The 18,633-nt window shown below is 61.9% G+C and overlaps 1 protein-coding gene across 7 annotated transcripts in view; it reads right to left on the bottom strand.

The window, feature by feature from the left end:
* The window catches only part of RRBP1 (ribosome binding protein 1), a 58,507-nt gene that overhangs the window by 9,976 nt on the left and 29,898 nt on the right, over positions 1–18,633 (bottom strand). For all 7 annotated transcript variants that reach the window (XM_082431633.1, XM_082431635.1, XM_082431636.1 and 4 more), the window contains exons 3-10: positions 13,640–13,788; positions 12,447–12,569; positions 7,914–8,066; positions 7,108–7,226; positions 4,982–5,135; positions 3,251–3,389; positions 1,305–1,474; positions 1,158–1,192 (exon numbers count right to left, since the gene is read on the bottom strand). In XM_082431633.1, coding sequence (XP_082287759.1) covers positions 1,158–1,192; positions 1,305–1,474; positions 3,251–3,389; positions 4,982–5,135; positions 7,108–7,226; positions 7,914–8,066; positions 12,447–12,569; positions 13,640–13,788 — 1,042 coding nt within the window. The remainder of the gene's footprint in view (positions 1–1,157; positions 1,193–1,304; positions 1,475–3,250; positions 3,390–4,981; positions 5,136–7,107; positions 7,227–7,913; positions 8,067–12,446; positions 12,570–13,639; positions 13,789–18,633) is intronic.

Below are 18,633 nucleotides of genomic sequence, written 5' to 3'. Positions count from 1 at the left end.
CCAGAACATCTGGGGCCGGATCACTCATCTCCACCCGAGAACACGATGGCCTGGCCTAGACACAACTTCCAGATAAACAGTCTGAGAAGGAAATTTTAAAAAACCCTAATTCTGCCAAACATCTACATGATGCAAAAAGCTAGAATCAACCCTGCTTGCAACATGACTTAGGTAACTAGTAATTAGCTGTGCAGTCCAAGAATCTGATCTTAAAATACAAGAAGCAAAACGCTAAACAAACACAACCTCTCTACCCCGGTAAGTACCATGAGAAATAAAGTTTGCCCAAGCTTTCTGGAAAGGTGCACGGAGAGGGTTTGCTTGAGGCTCCAGCAAGGTGTTTTGGGGCCTCCGTGAGGCCGGCTTCCTTCCCCAGCCCCCAAACCCGAGCCCAAGGCCACGGAACATGGGCCGTGGCCTGGGGAGGCGCTGGGGAGGGGACTCACTGGCTGCAGCAGCCGGAACAAGGGAGGTTGGTCAGTGGACAACCCGGCACATGACCGACCACCTGCACGCTTCACCCCACGTGGCTGCCCTGGGGACCCCCAGCCACGGCAGCCAGGACCAACCCCCGAGCTCATGGGCATCTGCTGAGGGACACACACCCGGAGCCAACGGTCCTAGGACGTCCAGCCCCCTGGCTTGAGGAGCCCACCAGGTCTTAGCAACAGCAAACACACAGTCCGAGCAGGCCTGGGGCTGGGCCACTGAAGTCACCCGGCATCAACCCTGCGACCTGGTCAGCTGTGAGCCACACCGCATCCCAGATCTGTGCAAAAGCCCGGGCAGCCTCCCAGGTTCTCCACTCTGGGCAGGTAACCACTTTCCCGTTTGGGTTACGACTTCAGCCCCTAAATTCCCTCGCCCTGTGGACGTGGAGAGAACACCCTGACCAGCCGGTCCTTCCCGGGGAGAGAAGGATGGATGGATGCATGGATGGACGGATGGACAGCAAGAGGCCCATCCCCCTGCCGAGGCGCAGCCACTCTCCCCACAGCCTCGCTCCTCGAGGCAGGAGCTCCCTGCAATGTGCCCTCTTCCCTGCCCAGCCGGTCCTGGTCCTCGAGGTCGCTGGAGGAATGGGGAAAGGCAGGGCCTCTCAGAGGGCTCCTCCCTGGGACCCCCGCACCCAGGCCACAGCCCCTGCCTCCTCTTACCGGGCCTGCTGCTGGTCGGCCTCCTCTTGGCTGGCCTGGAACGAGAGACAGAGCCCTGCGGTCACGAGACCACCTGGCACGACAAGTCATCAGGGCAGGGCCCCTACGGGGTGGGTGGGGACGCTCCCGGGAGGAAGTGCAGCTGACCTGGGCGTCCCGGGCCTGGCTCGCCTCCAGCAGGGCCTCGATGGAGCAGATCCTCTCCGTGAGCTGCGAGTTCTGCGCCCTGGCCTCGTCCAGCTGCCCGTGGACGCTGCTCAGCTCCTCACACTTGTTCCTCACCTCAGCCTCGGAGGACTGCAGCTTGCCGTGCAGCTCTGCGGGGAGGGAGGCCGGCAGGTTGCGGGGTGCGGCGAAGGCCGGCACGGACGCCCCAGGCTGCCCAGGGCACATCCGCGGGCTTCCAGGCACTCCCCTGACCCCTGGGTGTCCCGTTAGCTGGTGGAGAAAGTCACAGCCTGGCTTCCTTCTCAAGGACTCACTAGGGCAGAACAGAACGCCCCCGGATCACTCAGGAAAAGATGGAAATCTGAATGGGCTCCTGTTGCAGTTTCTAAAACCCTGCTCTCTGGGAGATGGGCTCACGTCGCTGAGACCAGGGGCAGGGGGGCGCCTCAGCGTGTCCTCCCTCGGTGACCTCCGCTAAGCCCCACCACGGCTCTGAAAGTCCTCCACGTGTGTCTGACTCCGAACAGAGGCCCAGCCCTGGTCTCCTCCCCGAGCCTGGGCTCAGCCGCCGGCCACATCCACACACAGCTCTGCTCAGGCCTCCTGGTCCCCTCTCTGTGGCTGTTCTGCTTTCCTGTGCCCCCACCTCTCACTCATCTACCAGGCCTGTGGATCCAATGTCCACTGCCTGCCGAATCCACCAGCGCCTCCGTGGCTGCCTGGGGCCAGCCCAGGTGCCTTTGGTCCGATGACTGCAAGGCCCCATCCCTGGTCCCCACCTGGAGCCAGAGCATCCAGAAGTGCAGATGGGATCCCGCCAGCCCTGCCCACGCTCCCAGCCCCCTCATCACTCCACACGGCCCCTGAACTCTTCAAAGGCGGGTCACCCGGCCCTGCCCGTCTACCCCACACTAGCCACTGCCTTGTTCTCCAGTCTCGCTTGCTGACCTGCGTCTGTTTCTTATACAGGCCAAGTTCAAGTTCACTCCCATTCTCAGGGGCCTCTTGCTGGTTTCTGTGAGGCTGGCCTCTTCCCATTATCCAGACCTTGGGCTTAAACATCCCTTTCTCCCCAGAGAGGCCTCCCCTGACCACTCAAAGCCACACCCGGCCCATCACAGCAGGGGTCAGCAAACTAGGCCCTTGGGCCAACCCAGCCCACCACCTGTTCTTGAAAATAAAGCTTTATTGGCACGCAGCCAGGCCTGTCTGTCTAGGGTGGCTTTTGCACTGTGGCAGCAGAGCTGAGCAGTTGTGACAAACACCATTTGGCCTACAAAGCCAAAAGTATTTACTGCCTGGCCCTTCACAGACACAGCTTGCCGTTTCTAGGACCTGCTCTAGGTCACGCTGCCTCCTTGAGGCCTGTCGACATGGATCCATCTACTGTGCCTGTCTCTCCTGCCGGAACACGGCCCCAAGCCTGCTGCTTCACTCCCGGCCAAGCCCCGGGCGCCCACAGGAGTGCTCAGCCCCCAGCAGTGGCTCCAGAAGTACTGGTGAGCTCTCACCGGCACGGTCTGCCCTGCTTCTCCAAGGGCCCTTGGTGCCCTGGGTTTCGTCACCACCTCCCGTTTGAGAAGGTGACTTGTGAGCACAGGGGGACCATAAAGCCACCTTCCAAATCTGGCCTCCAGGCCTGACTGGGTTGGAAGAGAAGGCCAGCAGCAGCCCCAGGAGCACCACGGCTCCACGTGGGCCCCACAGCAAGTGAGGCCGAAGTGGCAGCATCTCCCACCTCGAGCCCACTCCCATATCCCGCCCCACCCCCATATCCCGCCCCACGGGCCCCGCCCCCCATGGCCAGCCCTCCGGAGCCCAGGCCCGACCCCGAGCACCCCCGGTGCGTCCCCTGACGGGTGGGGAGTCAGGGGTCCCGGCTGCCCACGCCCCCCGCATGGAGCCGGCCCCCATGCCGCCCTCACCGGCCATCTGCTGCTGCTGTTCCCGGGCCTTCTCGGCGTCCGCCCGGAGGCTGGCGTGGCTGGTCTGCGAGCGGCACAGCTCCCGGCTGACCTCATCCAGGCGCTTCTGCAGGGCCTCCTCGCTCTCCTTGTGAGACGCCTGGGGGCCGGCAGAGGGAGGAGGGCCGGGAGGACGCGGCAGGAGGTGGGCCCTCAGCCGGCTCTGCCGTCTAGAGCTCCTCACACCCTGCCATCCTGTGCCGATGACTTATATAAGCCTCCTGGATTTCCAGGTCAGTTCACCTGCTAGAAGACGCCACCCTGGCCCCTGAAGAGCAGGCTCCCGGGGAAGAGGCCTCAGGTGAAGGCAGGACAGTCCCAAAAAGGCAAAGCCCCATTTTCACCTGAGTGTGGCACAGGGAGAGGCTTCCTACAAGCTAAACGTCCGGCCTGAGCTGGAGATTTCCCGAGGGGGCCTGGTAAAGGTCATGGTTGTTAACCAGTTCTCGGCAAGGCATCTGTGTGTGTCAGCGTGGTTAATCCCCAGCCACCCCGAGACACAGGTACCACCGCCACACCCACATTACAGGTGGGGAAACTGAGGCTCTGAAATCCGGGGCCTCACTGTCAATACCACGGGGACTCTGGGACCTCAGAGGGAGGAGACGCTTGCGGCCTGGGGCTTCCTGGCTACAGTGATGGTGACAACCCGGGCGCCAGAGCGAAGGCTCCAGCCCCGGAAGCACCAGGGCCACCCGACAGCCTTCGGAGCATAACCACCAGGCCGTCCCCAGGGGCTCTGATCTCACCGCTCAGGGTGGACCTACTTTACACCAAATTATCCATCTCAACTCCAATCCAAACTTTATCTGTGCCTGTTCTTAGGCACACACACGTCAGTCTTACAATTTCGTGTCTGTCGTTCTAGTCCCTTCCATAAAACAGCCCCACTGCCCCACGTGCTACAGCCGAGAGCTTCAGTGACTGAGCAGAAACAGGTGCAAAGCTGTGTGGGTCTCCAGGGTTTCCTTGTCCTCCAGAGAAGTTACACGCACAGAGGTATGACAACTGCCCCACGCCTGGTCACCCTGCCCCGAAACAGGCCAGCTGGGGGACGCAGCACTCGTCGGGCCAATGAGCAGGGAGGCCCCGAGACTGAGGGGCCCCACTGGTTGCTGCCCAGCCCCTATGGGGCAGGGAGGGGACAGTCTTCCTCCCTCCGGACAACAGGTGTCCCCCTGGGAAAACACGAGCTTCCGGGCCACATCCAGAGGCTGAGAAGAAAGAACACCCACCGGGCCTTGAAGCCAGAGGCTGCGCCTGCCGGCCTGGCTGCGGCCAGAGCTGTGACACCACAGGTGTGGCAAGTGTGGGACGGTGACTGCTCTGGGACTGCTCTGGGGCTCAAACCCTGGCTCTGGGTGAACTGGCGGAGTTGCTTAACTTTGTGCCTCCAATTTCCTTCTGGGTAAATTACAAATAATAACAGTATCTACCCCATAAGGTTACAATGAGAATTAGCTGAGTTAAGCTTATAAACGTTCAGAACAACGCTTAGCACACAGAAAGCACCCACTTGATGCTGACCAGGTATCACTACTAACAAGGCCAAGGTCGAGGGTTACAGCCCCAGCCCTGCCTGGGTCCACTGCGGTCACAGTCACAGCTGAGAAGGGAGGACCCAGGGTAGCCGTGCGTAGAGCTTGGCGGGCAGGATGTACGGGCACCGGGGCGGCTGCCACCCCAACTCACCTGCAGCTGCAGGACCTGCTTCTCGAAGGCGGCTGCCTTGGCCTCCAGGGCCTTCCGCTGCAGCTCCTCCTGCCGTGCGGCCTCCGACTTCTCCACCAGCTCCTTGCTGACCTTGCCCAGCTCCTGCCGGAGCTTGGCCAGCTCTGCATTCTGCCTGCAAGACAGTCAGGAGCCCCCGCATGATGGACAGAAGAGGGCTCAAGTCAGCTCTCGCCAGCCCCGAGAGCCGCCCGGGGAGATGGGACCGGAGGTCTGAGCCCTTCCTCCGGGGCACCTGCTCTTTCTTAAGTAGCTGCCCAAGTCTTGGAGCCCCTCTGAGGCCCTCTATATAATCAGCCACGTGGGTGTGACGTGTTTTGTTGAAGATGCTGTTTTACAAGCACGGTGGAGGGACCAGCAAAAGCCAAGGGCAAAATGTGCACTAAAGCAGCCCACGGAGCCCCTGACAGAAGTGGCTGATTCCTCACGGCTGATCTGGGCCCAAATGAGCCCTGGGATGCTGCCTGCAGGGCCGGGGCCAGCGGCCCGTTCAAGTCCACACGCTGGATTCACCGGCCGACTGGACCGCAGCCAGGCAGGGAAAGAGGCTGCAGCATTTTACACGAGACCCCTCAACGCTGCACAAGAGCAGGGTCTCAGGGCCGGCGAGGAGGTTCAGGAGTGACGGAAGGAGATGCGACTGACAGGACAAGGGGCAGCTCCGGACCCGCCTTTCCCAGCACGAGGAGGTCGTCAGCGTGCAGCCCCCTTCACAGCACAAAAGACACCTCTTCACGGCAGGACTGACCATCCAGCCAAGGGACAGTACCAGACCAGGCGAAGGCGACACAGGAGACGGTCCACAACGCTGGGAGGCAGGAAACCTGGCCAAGACCAGCTCTGCCCTGCTGCCTGGGGAGGGGAGATGTGGGCTCCCCGTCTGCACAGGGGAGGCCGCCCCAAAGCCCTCTGCGGGGCCCTCAGCACACGCTTTCCAGGGCCAAGATTCAAGACTGGGGAGCCCACGCGAGGCTAGGCTCCAGTACCAGGGATGGGGATGGGGATGGGGGAGGGAGGCCAGCTGGGTGGCCCCTTGGGACCGACATGAAGCTCTGGGAGGGACGCGGGGACACCCGTCCCACAGGGCAGAGTGTCCGCAAGCTGATGGAGTCAGCAGCCCCAACTCAGGGCCAGGCTTTAGAGCTGTCTCCAGGATGGAGCCAGTAGTGGACCCTACATGAGAAGGAAGCCAGTGTCCCTCCGTCCCCACGGTCACCTTCTGCTGTGGCTGCTGAGGAAACCACGGCCCCAAACCATCAACCTGCCAGCAGGTCAGGACGGAGATGAAGACAGGGACCCCTGAGAGAAGGGACCAGTGAGGAGGGTGGCCGTCAACCTCACTCCGAGTCAGCAGGGCCGCCAGGAAAAGCAGCCTTGTGAGCACAGGCTTTGCTTCCGGTGCCGCTCGTGGGCGACACTCTTTCCACCTGCCCTCCCGCTACGGGTGCCTGCACTCTCTGCTCCCGTCAGCCTCCTCTGGGCGAGAGGGGATGCTCTGGGGATAACAAGCACCCCAGAAATCCCTACAGGACACCCCGGATGAGAGAAGGCAAAGAAACGGGAACCAAGAGAAAATGCAGTGGGGCTTCCTCCTGGCCAGCCTGCTGGGACGGTGATGCTCAAACCAGGGACACAGAAGACAGTGTCCCTAACAGGGTGAGGCTGAGCCCTGCTCCCTGCGGAGTGGCCTCTGCCGGCTCACGGAGGCCTCCCGGCTTCAGCTCCTGAGCGGCAGACGTCCCCTCCTGCACAGGAGACCCGACCAGGGGGATCAGGGCACTCAGGCCCACGGCAGGGCCCACACCACACCAGACCCTCATCTTGGATGGTCAGCCTGGCTCTGATACTCTGGGCCAGAAGCAGGGACACTGTGAAAATAGACATGAAAAAGTATCTACTCTCCCAGCAAAGCCAGGACCTGAGGGGATCTGGTGACACAGACGCTGGGCACGGGCTGGAGCTCACTCGCCCTCCCAGGGCCTGACCACACGAGAGGTTGCCGGCCACGTGTTGAAGGCTCAGAGGGACCCTGACCACTCCGGGCCCTCAGGGAGCTGCCAGGGTCTGGCCAGGGGCGCAGGGCTTACTTGCTCTCCACCTGGCTCGTGGCCTGGTTCAAGGCGTCCCTCAGGATGGAGTTCTCCTGCTGCAGGCGGGCCAGCTGCGTGTTGGGGCCATTCTCCAGCTGCTCCTGGAGCGTCCGGATCTGAAAGGTCATCCAAGGGGCATCAGAGGCCGCTCGGCCTGACAAAGAGAGCCACCTCGGAGCAAGGTCGGCAAGATCCCAGCCCGCAGACAAAAGCCCGGGGGGCTCCGCCTTCTCCACCCGAGGTGGGGAGGCCCCCTCAGAACAGGGGCCGGAAAAGTGCAGAGCCGAGCACTCAGCCCAAAGCCCCAGACGGTGCTGGTGCGCTCTGCCCCGACCGAGGCTCTGAGACCCAGCAAAGGGCCACAAGCCACAGCCTACGGTTACCCTGAAGATGCCCGTTCCCTGCCCTCTGACCTCCCGGGGCGCGGCCCGCTGGGAGCGGAGTGCAGGGCTCTGACTGTGCAGGCCAGGGCTGGCCCGGCCCTCCACTGGGGCTGTGCTGTTTTTCAGACCTCTTGTTTTACGGTGTTCTGCCAACCTCGAGTGGAGGAGGTGGAGCCGGCATGACTCCAGGGTCATGGAGAGGCTGTGAACTTGACCCATGGGCCCCCAGGGAAAAGGATGCAGTGCTGACCACTTGGGACCAGAGTGCTTTCAGAAAATGCTCTTTAAAATGTACATACATCTTCCTGGTCATTAACGTTAAACACACACACCATCTGGCCAGGTAAAACGACCCTCCCCCAAACAAACCCGATGGTGAGGACCCCCTCCGCGGGCACCCGTGCCCACCCTGCTGCCCACCTTGCCCTGCAGCTGCTGCACCTCCTGCACATGTTCCCGGTAGCTGGCCTGCATGCGCGCCTGCACGGCCGTGATCTCCTGCTCCCGGGCCACCAGCTGCTTTTTCACTTTGGCCTCCCCGGCTGCTGCCTTGGCCTTTTCTGCTGCCAGCTCCTGGGACAAAGCAGAGGGCAGAGAGGCCGGTGAGGCAGGTGGGGGCAGCTTATCAGATGAAACCAAGACCATCATGACCCGGAGCATGACCTGGGGTCAGGAGAAGCCTGACAGCAGAGCCACAAGACCCCCGTCCTGAGCTCTCGGACAGACCCGAGCAGCCACAGCAGAGAACGAGCAGGGGATGACAAGGGACCCCCGGAATCCCTGCCGGCCTGACTGGTGGAGGGCTGGCCGTCAGGCCTTGAACACAGTGGGCGCAGTGGATACAGGAAGGAGCTGGGGAACATGGCATCCTGTCCCCGGGCTCTCCAGGGGCACTGGCTGAACCCTGCTGGGATTACAACACCCTGGTTTGGCTCAGTCCCCGACAGCCAGGCCCCGGAATGCCTCTTCTACTTGAGTATCTCTGTCAGGACCGACAAGGCAGCAAACCTTGACGGCCGAGGGGTCAGCCCACTCCTGGAGGGCCTAGGTCCCCGTGGACAGCCGCTCGGTCCACCGCCCTATCCCTGGAATGTCTGCTCTGGTCAGTGCCAGATGCCCACAGTGAACACGGGGCGCGGGGCCTGGGGGCCCAGAGCCTCAGGCAGGGGCGGAGCGCAGGGTGGGAAAGGCTGGCCGAAGGACGGGGTCTCCATCATCGCAGAAGGAATGGCAGTGACGGAAACCATGGGGGAGCAGGAAGTGACAGTGTGAGGAGGCGTCCGTGCACCGGCCCCCGGGTGGGGGTGCTGTCGAGGGGGCCTCTAGCCAGACTGGGGCACAAGTCCCACGAGATTCAAGGCCCCCCCCTGTCCTGGGCAGCGGACCAGAGAAGCGGGAAAGCCTCCTCTTCTCCAGGCCGGGATGCTAGGGAGGTCCATCCCAAAGGGCCAGAGGGTCCCTCCCGTCTGAGATGGGGCAGAACCGGAGGCCAGGGAAGGGCTGGGCTGAGCGGGTGGCCGCTGGGTGCCCGGGCAGCCCTGCATGTCTGGCGTTCCCTGGGACCATCCGGGACCCCTGGCCCCGCTCTTCAAAGACAATCCTCTTCCTGGCTGTGCCCCGGGTGAGGGCCCACAGGGGCAGAGGCCACTCTGGGACACGCATGTGTCTCGTTCCTTCAATCCTCTCAGTAAGGCGAAGCTCCCCATCTCGGGTTTGAAGCTGAGCTCACAGAGCCTCGGGGAGGACACGCTTTCGAAGGCCGAGAGCAGCCCTAAGCGACAGGATGGGCAGGAACCTGGGGCCCTGTGAGCCCACGAGGGTCCCAGAAGGCATGGTATGCGCGGCGCCCCTCCTCTGGCTGAGCTGGCCGCTCGGCGGGGACGCAGGGCTCCGGCAGGCTTTCTCTGACCCGTGCCTGCCACCCCACCCCAAGCGGAACGGAGGCCCCTAAGTACACGGTCCAGCCCCTGATGAAGAAACAAGCACAGAGATGCCCTCACGGCCACACAGAGGTGGCCCTTCGCCCACCATGCCGGACGCCCAGAGGCTGAGCGTAGGTCTGGGGACGGCCTTCCCCACCCTGAGCAGGCCTCGGGCAGTTCTGGGCATCCACCCGGCTCAGGGTGTAAAGGTCCCAGTCTCCTGGGACAGGATCCCAAGGCCACCAGGATTCAATGGGATTTCCCTTCCTTTTGCCCCTGGGACTTTTTAAAGGCAAAGAAAGGCCAGATTTTCCTCGAGGGCATTTGTTTCATCCTCCACGGCTTCTCTTTCTTCTAGGAGCTCAGAATCCCAGGACTCCTTCTATCTGTCAAATTCTTAGTTCAGTTGCAATGGTTGGACTTATTTTCTTGAAAGGCACGCCCGCTGGTGGGGGCCGGAGCCCCGTTTCCTCTGAGTGAGCTGGGAGGCACCGTCACGACACCACCAGCCCAGAAACTTGCTCTGCTCCCCAGGCCAAGCGGGCCCCGCACCGTGAATCTCCCGAGGCGGCTGAGGCGTGGACTGGAGCACCCCCGCCCTGAGGGTCTCCTTGTCCGCCGAGGATTCGGAGCTCAGCCTCTCGGGCCCGAGTGAGGACAGGATGGGGTCCAGCCCGGAGTGTCACCTCGGGACAGAGGCCCTGGTGCCCAAGCAGATGACAGCTGGAGAGACGGTTTTCCAGAAGGACGGCTCCGGAGCCACATGTGGTTCCTCAAATCCCTGAACACGTCCCCGAAGATGCTCAGAAACCAGGACGGAGGTCTCAGGACGCCCGAGCCCGTGAACTGGTGCCCGGAATGGTCTTTGAATCCAACTCTGTTGACTTCACTCACTTGCAAGGCGCCCACTTGATCTGGCAGACAGTCCACACGGCCTCTGTGTCCTTTAGCCACAGATCATGAGAAAAGGAATTCACCAAAACCCTCTTTTGCAACCATATAAACTTCTCTACAAGGACAAAGAAATCGTGACAGGAACTAAACATGAAACGTGGATCCTATCCACCCCCCAGCTCCTGGGAAGATCAAGTTAATCGGAACTTCTACATTCTCAGAAGTTTCTCATATAACTTTACTCAACGGTGCTGGGCTGGGAGACGTGGCGCAGCAGTGGAATCCCCTCCGCTCTGCTTCAAACTCTCAACAGAGAAATGCAGGGACTCAGCATCCATGGACTCCAGGGCACAGAAGGACAGATGGCGATGCCTGGGCCTCAGGGGCCCCTGCCAGGCAAGGTGACCTCTGAGCTGAGACAGGAAAATGGGGGCCCCGCCCTGGAGGGCTTCCTGAAGGAGGGGGCTCTTTCCAGTGAGCCAAGCGGTGAAGGGCACTCAAGGCTAATGCAGGAGCATGAGAGGCCCCGGGGAGGCAGTGAGGATCAGGTGCGTCGGGGCGCAGACTCGGGTCTGAAGATTGGGAGCCACCTGCACGTGAAAAGGCAGCCCTCCCAGGACCGTGTAAGTGCTGAGAGCCCGGGAAGACCCCCTGCAGCTCAGGGAGGAGGATGCCGTTGGGGAGGCAGGGCCCCAGCTGGACGCACCGTTGGACGTCTCGCCTCAGAGCCAAGGCCTGGAGCCCCAGGGGCTGCGCCTGTGTCTCACGGCGGGGAGACTGTGCCTGGGCAGGGCTGGAAATGCGTCTGGTCGGGGAGGGGGAGGGGGTCTGTGGGGCAGCTGCGCTAGGGTTTGGAAACTCAAGTGGCCGCCCCGGAGGGGAGCAGCAAGTTTCCTGCACGGGCAGCAGCACCTAAGGGGTGGCCGGAGACCCCAGCAATGGCCACCATCACCATCAGAGGCTGCACCTGCTTGTTCACGACACGTCCAGCCCACCCTAACCTCAGGGCCCGGCACAAGGAACTGGCCGGGGAGCCACACGACCACCAGCCGCAAGAACAGTCGCTCTCCTTTCCTCTCACGTGAGCTTTATTTTGGGGGTCAACACGTTTCTTCAGGTTGTCCAGAAAGAGGACACGGAAGAACGGCCCCCAGAACCACAGACTCCACAGCGGCTGCTGGCCGCGGGCCCTTGGGGCAGGAGGCCTGTGACTCACGGCCCACTTCCACGGTGCAGAGGCTCCTGGCCTGCGACGCGCCAGCAGCCAGGCAGGCAGGGAAGCGCAGTCGGCTCTTGGGAGCAGGGTGAGTGGCTCCGGCCACCCTGCATCCAACCAGCAACCCGAGGCCGCGAGGGACACTCCCGAGAGAGAGGACGAAGCCCACCGGGCAGGAGGCTGCCCTAGGGGAGGCCTCGGAGACCGGCCTTCCCCTTCCGCCTCCGGGCGGAGCCGGACCAGGAGCGACCACGGCAAAGCCTCGTCTTCCGCTCCCGCCGCCCGTCCGTCCCCCACTGAACAAACCTTCCCGTGTGGCCTAGAGCCACGGCCGTCGCTCGGGACAAACTCTGACGCCTCATGAGCGAGCGACGCAGGCGCCCAGACGTGTGGGACGTTCCGAGGCCCTGGCCGCCTCCCTGCACCTGCTGGCCCGCGGAGGAGGAGGGGACAGGGCGAGGGCCATGCAGGGCGCGATGCTGGGAAGGACAGCTTAGACGGGGAGGGACCAGCCCCGCTGCAGGGGACCCGGACCTCCTCCTCACAAGGAGCGGCCGCGTGCCGACCGCTCCTGAACGAGGCTCCCAGCCCGTTGGGGCAGCACGGGCCCTCGAGACCAGTGTTCACTGGGTACATACGTGTCACGTGCTGAACCACCACGGAACCGCTCCCCAGATAGCAGGGAAGGGGCGGCAGCCCCGCTAAGCCCTCCCCATGGCTTTCTGCTCCAATTCTCAAGAAAAGACCCTGGGACCCACTGTGCCCACCCTCCTCTCAGGGCATCACCCTAAAAAGACGGGGCCACAACCACGGAGCCGACTGTCCCCTCCCACCCGTGTGTTCCCAGTCCCGAGAGGGACCCCGCTGTGCAGGGGTCCTCACGCAGCCACAGCCCCCGGGCCGACCCGGCGCCGGCCCTACCTTGTTGAGCTCCCTCAGTTTGCTCTTGGCGGCGGCCGCGTCCTCCTGCTCCGTGGCCAGCAGCTTCTCCTTCTCTTCCAGCTGGCGTTTCAGAATCGCCACAGGGTCACCCTTCTGAGTGGCCTAGAGATGCCCACAGAGCCGCGTTAATGGGGATGGGCAGACGCCTGGCTTAAGACTCACCCCGACCATCAGACCCCGACCCAAAAGCAGAGCGGCAGGCTGACGGTGCGGGAGCGGCGCCATCCCGACGGCACACACTTCTGGGGGCGGCCCCCGCCTCTGCCGCCCGGTCGGCCAGGCCTCGGGCCCAAAGCTCCGGACCCCTGGGGTAGTTGTGGGAGCATGGTGCTTCCCTAACCCAGGTCGATGGTGGCCAGAGCCTCCTCCCGGCCTGCTGGGGGCCATCGGCCATCGTCTCTGGCTTGGTGCCCATCCCTCAGCTGCTGGGGGCGGCCTGCAAGCTGCCAGCTGAAGCGTGGAGGCCCGGGTGCAGGGTGGGGGTGGGGGGTAGGTACCTGGGGATAGTGGCCTGAGCTGAGTTCAGGCCTCTCTTGTTGGAGGGGAGTGGCCACCTTGACCTCTGGCCACTTCAGGCCCAGGAGACGGCCCAACGCTCACTGAACAAGGAGCTCCTGTAACCGCAGGACCCGTCACCACTCAGCAAGGGCTGGGGCAGGGGGGGTGGTGACCCCAGTGGCCTCAGGACACTCCCAACATCTCTTACCACTGAGGTGCCACAAAATCCTCCAGCAAAGTTACCTACAATTCCAGCTGTTTAAGGAACAAACACGCCCCGCGGCACCTCCTGGGGGCAGCTCGTGGCCATAAGCACCAGACAGAGAGAAACCAGAGGGACAAACACCCTCCTTCCTGAGCCCGAGCTCCGGCCACAAACCAGCGGGGCCCAGCTCCTGGCCCCCCAGACGCCCCACCCTGGCCCTTAACAGCCCTCCTGCTGCAGCGGCTGGGCTGCAGCTGAAGCAGAAGCATCTGCAGGTGATTCACGCAGCCCGACCTGGGGAGGGGGACAGAGTTCTGCCGAGAGGCAAGTGGAGGTGTTCCAGGAACACTCCATGCAGCTTGTCAAGGAGGGTGCGGCCAGCCTGCGGGGCACCACCCGGGGGAGGCCGGGGCCCAAGACCAGGAAACCACTGCCACTCACTGGCCCCTGGGGTAGGGGGAGGGCGCACCTTATGCCACGTGTCCTGGACGACACCTGCTTTCTCGGACAGGATCTCGATGAGCCGCTGGGCCTCGCCCTCACTGAACACCATGCTTCCGACCGTGGAGACCAGCGTCTTGTAGGGGAGGCAGAGCGGGCTGTCGGTCTCTGGGGGCCCTGCGCAGAAGGGAAGGGGCAGGGACTCACACTCGGGCACCAGCCACCAAGCCCGTCACACCCCAGAGCGGCAGAGGCCAGTCAGAGCCGAGGCCTCTGTCCGGCTGCCCAGGGTCCGCGGGCCGAGTGCAGCAAGCCCGCCCTGGGGTCTCAGGTCCTGTTCAAAAACAGCAGCGGGGAAGGTCCCCAGGAAAGAAAGGCTGAGTATTCCTGGGTTGGAGGAGATGTCCCCCTACTTTTTCATCATCAAAGTGAGCAGACTTGGGCAAGGCATACTTTCCCATAGGTGCTTTTTTCCTTCCTTCTTTTCCCAGCAAACTGCCTGGGCCAGCTCTGGCTGTGCGCCACCCAGCGAGGCTCACGCCCCTGCCAAGACAAAGCCCCACCGTCGGGGAGCAGGAGGCCGCCTCCCCGACGTCCTGGTTCAGACCCTCTATTTCCAGCTCTCCCTGGATGAAGCTTAAGGCAGGTTTCAGGACAGGGATGGCTGGGTTTGTCCAGAACAGGGCTGCCTGCTCACCGGTCCATTAGCGCATGACCTGCTGGAGGACACAGAGCCACGTGCCAACAGCCAGCTGTCACTCCTGGACGCCCGACGCCCCCACGAAAGCTTCACTCTCACGCAGCCCCTCACACAGCCCCAAAGACACGAAAGGGCGAACAGAGACGCCCCGTCTGGCAGCTCCTCGTGCTGAGGCCCCAAACTGCCCACGAGCTGTGGAACGACAGGGCCCCAAACAAGCTGAAACAAAGCCAAGCGGCCGCCTGCAGCGGCACCTGCAGCCAAGCCCACCTCACTGAGGACAGCCAGGGGAAGGTTTCCATGGCAACCTGAAATTCTCTGGCTTGTCACAATATTTTCACTCCCTAGTCACAATATTTTCATTACAAGTCAAAGCACTTAGCAGGATCCCCTAATAAAGGGGACGTGGCACGTGGGCGAGCTGGTTGCTACGAGCACCTCCACTTTAGAACTTTTTACCCCGCGAAGCTCGGGAGTAAAAATAACCACGTTGACGTTAAAGGCCTAGGAGCTTGAGGGTGTCATGAAAACTGGGAGGTGGGGGGAGGCCCCCTTCAGCCTTCATTCTTTTCACTGAAATAGGTACGTAAAATAATTTTAACGGTAAACTTCTGCACCCTAGAGACAATTCAAGTACAGCTAAGCCAAAAGAGAAGGAACCACTCGGACGAAAACCTCACGGTCAGCATTCTGGTCTCTGGGCTTCCTGCTCTGACCCATCGGCCTGCAGACCGACGTTTCTGCCAGGGTTTTTCAGAAGAGGGAGGTCGGCCGGAGTCAGACTGGGCAGGATGGCCTCTCTGAAGCTGGCCACTCAGATGTTTTCCTCTCCGGAATCACAGAGGCCTGTTCCTGCGCTGCCCCACACGCTGCCCCCAGCCATGCTGGCTGCCAGGCACCTGCCATGTGGCTGGTGGTGGGAACTGGGGTGGCTCCCAGGGGAGCACACACCAGATTCTGAAAACTTGGTATAGAAAAACAAAAGAATGCAAAATATCTGCAATAATTTTTTTACACTGATTGCATATTGAAATGATAGCATTTTGGATAACTGGGTTAAATGAAACATATTAAAATGAGTTCCATGTGTCTCTCATTTGCCTTTTTTAGTGTGCCTCACAGTGTATTTCTGTGAGGCAGGCTGGCTACTCCTTTCCAGCCCTGGGGCCCCAAAGCACCGCCTGCTGAAGCCCTGGCAGCCCGGTCCCTGCAGAGGCCCCAGAGTGACCATCCACCTAGGCCCCAGAGCGCCTGCTGCACTGCCCCCACCCCCGACCGGGGGAGGGGACACAGACCTGGATGACACAGCTACGCTTCCCTATGGAACGCCGCATCCTTCACGGCCACTACCCCAGTGGTCTCACAAATGCATTCCCTCCAGGAGGGCCCTGTGCACAGAACGTTCCTGAGAGTACTCTGGGAGTGTCATTCTAACACACGTTTGTTAAAAACTTTCTCATGTAATTATACTAAATTGTATTAGATGTTCTAGTGAACAAAGTCACGAAAACTTGTAACAAGTGGAACACCCCAAAGCTATGTAACAGCAGAACGTAACTCTCCTTGCCCACCCCCCACAGAAACTTCCACGGCCTTCTCCATTCCCATACAAACACTTCAGAATTATTTTTAGAGAGATATGACTTTACATGTTTTCATTAAGGTAAGAACGGTGCCATCTTTATTCTCCCCAAATCAGGGGAAGTAAAACTGAAAGAAAGCAAAGTACTGGGAACCAGAACTCTGGGCCTCGTGTGAGTGGCACTTATTTCTGGGTTTCAGGGCCCACGAGGCGGGCACGCTGACGCACACAGAGGACTAACGTGTCCCCCGGCAAAGGCTCGAAGGCTATAAATAATCCTTGGGGTTGTCAAATCTTAAGGCCCTAAGAGAAATTTGTCAGAGACTCAACATCTATTCTGTGAAGCCACAGGCTTCACAAAGACCACGTGGCAGCGAACTCCCGTGAGACGGGAGCAGCCAAGGCTTCGCCCACGTTGGTGAATCTGAAATTCCAGGTACGGACGGGCCCGGATGCCTTGGGGAGAAACCAGGCAGCAGAAGGGCACGGTGGCCGGGCAGGGCCGGCGTCTCACTGCTCTGGAGTAACCCGGGCTCCTGCCTGGCCAGGGACGCAGCGAACACCCCAAGCGCTGGGCCCTGCAGGGACGGGGCAGCCTCCCCTGAGCGGGTGGCCTTGGCCGTGGTCCTTTCCCTCCAGGCGACAGCTCCCACGGGGTCCAGGTCAGAACCCGCAGAGCTGCGGACGCATCGAGAGAGCTAGAAACGAGATTGCTGTGTGCCATCTCCTGACCTTTAGTGCTGACAGCTAACTCAGTGAAAAATAAATAAAATCACCACGGAGCTGAACACATCCACGGGCCATTTCCGGCCTGCAGGTCATCCCTGTCCTTGGGCTGTGGGCACCCTGGTCAGAGCAAGGCCCCTGGAGCCAGGTGGTCTGGGCTTGAATCTCGGCTCAGCTCCCTCCCACCTGTGCATCCTTGGGCAAGCGGCTTCACCTCTCTGAGCCTGTTTCCTCGTCTGTGAAATGCGGGCAACGGCAATGTGCTGGGCACAGGGTAAAGCACGGCAGAACCGATCAACAGGGCCAGGAGCACCGCACACCCTGACCCCTCCTTGGGCAGACAGCGCCCCAGTGAGGAACTTGGGTGGGGAGGCAGGGGGTGAAGCAACTCTGCCTTCCTCTGCACCCCCAGGTGGCACCCACGCCCCCGGGGACAGAGCGCTGGGGCCCAAGGCCCCTGCTCGCACCACTGTCTTTGCACACGAGGTCAAGCAGGCAGCGCATTTAGGGAAACGAGGGGCCCTCTGCCTCCCTGGGCTCTGGGCTGCGAAGCACTCAGCGCTTGGATAACGTGCCTCAAATTCCAAAACTACGCTCCCTTTTGTGACCACGCCGGGAGGCTTAATCACCTCAAATTAAACCTGTCCTGCAAAAAGGGCTTAGGAGTCTCCCCTCTCACCGTCGACCGTGGGGTCTCAGCCACCGGGGACTTGGCGCTGTTTCAGCAGCAGCCCCTCCAGGTCCGGGCCCTGGAAGCCCTGCCTGCTCACGCCCAGCTCAGTCAAGCGACCAGGAGGCGTCAGAACAGCTGCAGGAACTGCGTGCACACAGCTGTCATCGAGGGAGTTACTGCCAGGCCCTGGCACGGGCGTCAAGAGCTCCAGCTCCACTCCAGCTGCTGCTGCAGGTGCCCGGAAGCCCTGTGCAGATGGTCTCCAGACATGAAGTATGCACCTACTGTGTACCCTGCAGTCTGCAAAATCCTGGAAAGGCCTGTGGGACTCCCAGCTAGGAGAGGGGAGGAGACCCCGGACATGGAATCAGGCAGCAGAGCCACAGGGCACCTGGGGAAGCAGCCACGGCAGCAACGCCGGCGAGGCTTTTAACGCAGGAGATGCTTGCGCCAAACACTACCAGGCGGAGAGCAGGCGGGGCCAGGGCTTCCGGAAGGGGTGGGAGTGGCAGGGATGACCCGAGGCTGGTGGAGCAGAGGCAGCTGGTGCTGGCATGGGTCCCAGGGATCTGGGCTTCACCTTGTGGGCAAAGGGGCTGTGCCAGGGAGTGAGCAACGTTTGCACCTAAGGACACCCGGGGGCCAAGGCTGGAGGCAGGTCAGGGAGGAGCCCAGGGCCGGGGCTGAGCGTACTCAGGAAGCGGGGTGGCGGTGACAACCCAGGGCTCTGACAGCAGACATGCGTGGGGTCCTGGAGGCCGGAGGAGAACTCCAACGGCAAAGACGCTCACGTCCCAGGGAACGTCCAGACCGGTTCTGAAGGCCTCTGCTCACACACACAGGTGCAGGCCGAATGGCAGCTGCTAGCTCGGGACCCTGCAGGGGCGTCACCCCAACAGTGTGGGTGGGGGACCTGCATGCTCCCCCCAACAGGAAGCCAGACCCCAGCCTCGGGAAGCCCCCCAGGACATCCCCAATCACCTGAGCCAAACTCATGTCAAAGGCCAGGGCCCCAGGAAGGGCCCCTGTGCCTCCTGGAAGCCCAGCACTTCCCAAGCAATCGTCAGATTCAGAAACAGAGCCAAGCCCCCGACTCCCGCTGACCCCAAGTCCAGAGGGCGGCCACCGTGTCCAGAAACGAGGAACCTGGGCTACCCCCCAGCTGCACGTTCACAGACAGTGGCCGTGAACGGTCCTCCTGAGCCTTCGGGAAAGCAACCCTTCGAGGCCCTCGATGGAAGATCCACCAAATGCGTCAAGAGACGCAGCTGCAGCTCCTGCCGCCCTCACAAGCTGCTGGTCTGCACCATGGCGGTCAAGGGCAGCGCACACGCGGCCGAC

This window comes from Balaenoptera physalus (assembly GCF_965194825.1).
Source record: "Balaenoptera physalus genome assembly, chromosome: 16".
Taxonomy (NCBI): Eukaryota; Metazoa; Chordata; class Mammalia; order Artiodactyla; family Balaenopteridae; genus Balaenoptera; species Balaenoptera physalus.
The sequence above is the reverse complement of the archived record's forward strand: the minus strand, read 5'-3'. Positions and strand labels throughout refer to the sequence as shown.